This window comes from Hakea prostrata, unplaced genomic scaffold (genome assembly GCF_041222555.1).
Source record: "Hakea prostrata isolate BN-2017 unplaced genomic scaffold, UWA_Hpros_2 contig_14, whole genome shotgun sequence".
Classification (NCBI taxonomy): domain Eukaryota; kingdom Viridiplantae; phylum Streptophyta; class Magnoliopsida; order Proteales; family Proteaceae; genus Hakea; species Hakea prostrata.
This window is the reverse complement of record NW_028291133.1, coordinates 76,794-81,611: the sequence shown is the minus strand read 5'-3', so window position 1 is coordinate 81,611 and position 4,818 is coordinate 76,794. Positions and strand designations below refer to the sequence as shown.

The 4,818-nt window shown below is 39.6% G+C and overlaps 1 protein-coding gene across 1 annotated transcript; it reads left to right on the top strand.

Annotated features, from left to right (window-relative positions):
- The first annotated feature begins 2,005 nt into the window (after window positions 1-2,005).
- Window positions 2,006-4,596, top strand: LOC148999340 (large ribosomal subunit protein uL30w). The gene is made up of 7 exons (XM_089141247.1): window positions 2,006-2,072; window positions 2,412-2,608; window positions 2,701-2,798; window positions 2,885-2,942; window positions 3,193-3,272; window positions 3,355-3,457; window positions 3,540-4,596. The coding sequence occupies exons 2-7, from the start codon at window positions 2,423-2,425 to the stop codon at window positions 3,753-3,755; spliced, it is 741 nt and encodes a 246-aa protein (XP_088997373.1). The 5' UTR covers window positions 2,006-2,072; window positions 2,412-2,422; the 3' UTR covers window positions 3,756-4,596.
- The last annotated feature ends 222 nt before the right edge of the window (window positions 4,597-4,818 follow it).

Here is a 4,818-nt window from a genome sequence, read left to right as displayed (position 1 = left end):
AACGGCTTTGCTAGACGCACAGAGCTAAGGAATGAAAACTGGGAATGTGATCTAGATTGTAAGCATATGAGAGTTTACGTCCACCAGTGTGTGTATGGATCTGGTTCCTCCTTACCTCGTAAGTAAGTAAGGTTTATATAGAGTGTATCTTCGAATCTTCTTCGTTGGATGCATTTGAGCCTTCTTCGGATAGTCGTTGGATTCTAACAGTTAGATCCATTGAGCGATAAACTTCTACTAGTTTGAACTAGTAGAGGACTCCTGAGATAACCTCACAGTCATCCGATGATTATCCCTTCAATAGCGATAAGTGACAGCTGCCAAGTTGAGTCTGCCATCATTAGGGTAATTAACCTAATCCATTAGCCAGATTAGGGCATGCTTGTTGCTGATTTAGTTTTCTTCCTTAGCAAGCTATCTCCTGGACCCGGCTCGCTCAGAAGCGAGTTGATTCCCTCCGTCTCGACCGGGGTTGAGGGTCAAATCGAGTACGAACCAAGTTCGATCATATTTCCTCCGTATCAATAGGTGATCATGAAATGTGGAATGGAGAGGTAAATGATCCTATGATTCATGCCAAGTGGCCTGAAATTTCTAAAACGCCCATATTTGGAGGGGGACAGGCCAATGTGGACAGCAAATTCATCAGGTGAGTTCACTATTAGTTCGGCTTATAGTATGCTTCGTCAAGCAAGTGAAGAAGTGGGTTGGTATAATGTGGTTTGGTCTTCTAAAAATCCAAAACGGTTCGCTTTTGTTGCTTGGCTAGCCTGCCTTGAGCACCTTCCCACAAAGGATCGATTAATCTCATGGGGTAGAAATATTGACCCAACTTGCTCGTTATGCTAGTCAGTAGGAGAGTCGCATGCTCATATCTTCTTCTTCTCCTGTCCTTTCTCTTTTGGCGTTTGGAGCCGTCTCATGATCTTTCATGGACTCAGGGATCCTGGTCCTCTCTCGTGGGCCAACGCTTTGCAATGGTGCATTGAGCTTTTCAAGGGATCCGATAGCTTGAATGATGTGAGACAATTCATCTTTGTTACCATGATTTACTTTCTGTGATAGGAAATGAATAATCGTACCTTTCAGAAGGGTTCTCGGAGTGACCTCGACATCTTTTGCTTAGTGGCTAAGATGACTCGATTACGGTTTCAATTTGCAAAGCTAGTGGTGGAGGATTGCTCAAGACAGAGACAATTCTTCTCTAGTTGGGGTATTTCGGTTTTTTTTGGCCAGGTCAAGAGTTCTGTTCATTATTGGCTACCACCGCCATGGGGTTGGATCCTGATCAACTATGACGGTTCTCACCGGGGACATATTGGAGGGTATGGTGCTATGGCTCAAAATTGTAGAGGCGATGTAATTTTTGCTTGTTCTGATGGTTGTGCTAATGTGGGTGTTTTTCATGCTAAGATGCTTGCAATACGGTGTGGCTTGCAATTTGCACGGCAATACTGCTATAATAAGGTTTTAGCGCATTCAGACTCTCAAGTGACAATTAGGACTTTACTGGACTTACCGCCCACATTGGGGGATATTACACATTCTTGAGGATATTCTTCACTTGAGATCTTTGTTTCAGGAGTGTATTTTGGTACATGGAACTAGGGAGACTAATAGGTGTGCGGATTATTTAACCGGATTGAAAACGGCGAATCAAGAAATTCTGTTGGATCCTCTCTCTTTGCCTACTCAGCTCTCTCAACATGTTGTAGAAGAGCGGCAGGGTCGTAGGTTCTTTAGAACCTAATCTTGCATTATTGTATGTATTCTATTTATTTCTATTAATATAAAGTATCATTTTCTCAAAAAAAAAAAAAAAAAAAAAAAAAAAACCTAACTTGCGACGAAGAGGATTCCAAGCATTCCTTAAAGACAAGGTTATTTTGGAGATTCCTATAGTTTTCTCCATCCAACGGCCAATGAATCTATGTAGAGCATCAGATACGCTGGCCGTTCGATGAAATAGGGAAAGCTTCATGAAACCCTACAAAAACCTCATTTTCATCTTCTTCCCAAACCTAGGAAGGTTCCGCCTGCATCAGAGAAGCGTCACCTGATCGTTGAAACTGGTAAGGCTGAAATCCTCTTTCTCTAGTGCCCCGATGTCTCGGCTAGTTTACTCCGGTCTGTAAATGAATAAGCAATACTAGATATCGACTTGGAATAGTACATTTCATGGAAATATATTGTTGCAATAGAGATTTTTCGATTTTGATTTGAGTTTTCCTTTTAACCTAATAGATTTCCGAGTTGGATCCACTGTTTATGCTATTTTAGATGAACTTATCAGGTTTAGTGATTGTTTTAGTTCTAGAAAAATGCTATTTATCCGGGAGAAATCCGACGATTGTAGAACCCTTATGTCTTTCTCTGTGAAGCCTGTTTAATTTGTTATTGGGAGTGAATAGTTTGCAGAGGGATGGCTGAGGTAGAAGCAAAGGGAGGGTCCGTGGTCCCTGAGTCTGTGTTGAAGAAGGCAAAACGGAACGAGGAATGGGATCTTGCAAAGAAGCAAGAACTTGAAATCGCAAAGAAGAAGGCAGCAGAGAACCGGAAGCTGATTTTCAACAGGGCTAAGCAGTACTCGAAAGAGTACGAAGAGCAGGTAGTGATAAGAAATCAATTATTTTTCCTTTTAAATCACATTGTTTGTTTTAGTTACATATGTAAACTGAACGGCTTCGTTCATTTTTCTAGGAAAAGGAGTTGATCCAGTTGAAGCGGGAGGCAAAGTTGAAGGGAGGATTTTATGTTAATCCTGAAGCTAAGCTTCTGTTCATCATTCGGATCCGTGGGTATGGTGTATTTTGTTTTCTGAGTTGATTCTTTATCGAGTGTTCTTTGCACTGTTTTTAATGTTGTTGAAAATTGAATATTTCAGTATCAATGCCATGCATCCAAAGACAAGAAAGATTTTGCAGCTACTCCGATTACGACAGGTAATCCTCATAACATTTCACACGTACTCAAGGAAACTAAAACTAGAGTGTTGTATTATAGGATGTTTAATGTAGAAGAGTTGTTTACTTCGACTAGCATTTACTATTGTTACCTACCTCACCTTTACCACCCACATAATATTGAAAGGTTCTGATATTATACAAACCACTAGTTATTTTCTGGTGTGGTAGATGCTACTGCAGATTTTAATGGAGTTACCCCTTTTAATGACTGTTTGCCCCTCTGCAGATATTTAACGGTGTCTTTCTGAAAGTTAACAAGGCAACAGTGAACATGTTGCATAGAGTTGAGCCTTACGTCACATATGGGTATGTATTCTGTTAGAGCATTTCATTCCATGAGCTAAAATATACTCAATAATTTCTTACATGAAGTAACTTGTTTCCCCAGTTATCCAAACTTAAAGAGTGTTAGGGAGTTGATTTACAAGAGGGGGTTCGGCAAGCTGAACAAGCAGAGAACTCCATTGACAGAGAACTCAATTATTGAACAGGTCTTTAAGATATCTGTGATGGTTTTTGTAATCACAATATTATTTAAAGCAGCTTGCCCTCCTGACTGGTTGTTTCATACAGGCTTTGGGAAAGTACGGCGTTATCTGCGTTGAAGATCTGATCCACGAGATAATGACTGTAGGACCCCATTTCAAGGAGGCAAACAACTTCCTATGGCCATTCAAACTCAAGGCTCCATTGGGTGGCTTGAAGAAGAAGAGAAATCACTATGTTGAAGGTGGTGATGCTGGAAATCGGGAGGACAAGATAAATGAACTCATCAGAAGGATGAACTAAGAGTTTTTGCCGATGTTGGATTTAAGGATGAACTGGTTTCTATTTCATTTAAGTGGGGGTGTCTCATTTTGATACTTTCTATTTCATTTTAGTGGATAGTGAATAGCTTGATTTTTGCACCCTGTTCTAGTAATTGGAATTGAATCTCTGAAATTGCCTTCACTTACTTTTTAATGAGAGATGACTCATTTGATGTGTAGAGTAGTAATTTCATATTAAAAATAAATTACAACCCATTGAGTCCTAATGTTTTGACTACCACTGTTCTGCCATTATCTGTAACCCCATCACCTCCATCAATATTACTCCCACCACTGTTGCATCGGTTTCCTCTACCCAACCACCTGACTATTTCCATGTGATGTAGTTCCACATTGGTAGGAAGCCGCCTAGAAGCCAATAATTGGGACCTGATATGAATAGTTAACATCAACTAGGTTAAAGTAAATGATTTTGGCCTATCAGTGAAGTTTATCTTAAGTTTGATTGTGGGAGGTTGTCTTGAATGAATAGCAGCAGGTTTTGAAAGATGACTGGAAATTCTGTGGTTTGGCTGGTTAGAATCCAGTTGAACTCGAATGGTTTTCTTAGGACTATATGGCAAGTAATCAGTTGAACTTGTAGATAAGTCTGATGCTTGGTTTACTTTGTGGGAGATTTAGGGTTTTTAGGATGATGTACATGGATAAAGTTAGGGTTTCTTAGTTTATATGGTTTCAAACCAAAGGGTTGTGGTGTGACCAAATACAAATCCTACCAGTCTTTTCAAACACATGACAAGAATCCCCAACGTAGAAGAAGAAAATAGTGGCTAAATGTTCTTCATTGAAATTTATATTCAGTGTGTGAAACAAAACACCCCCCCCCCAAAAAAAAGAAAAAAAAAAAAAAAAAGAAAAAGAAAAAAAAACCCAAATAGAAAGAAAGAAAAAGAAAGAAGGAAAAGAAAAAATAACTACATTTTGAAGCTTCTAGGATGATGACAAGTGCTGAATAATTTGACCTAAATAAACTCCTTGGCACAACAGCAAGTTAATGTTAGGGTAGGGGCTCCTTGGTGAAA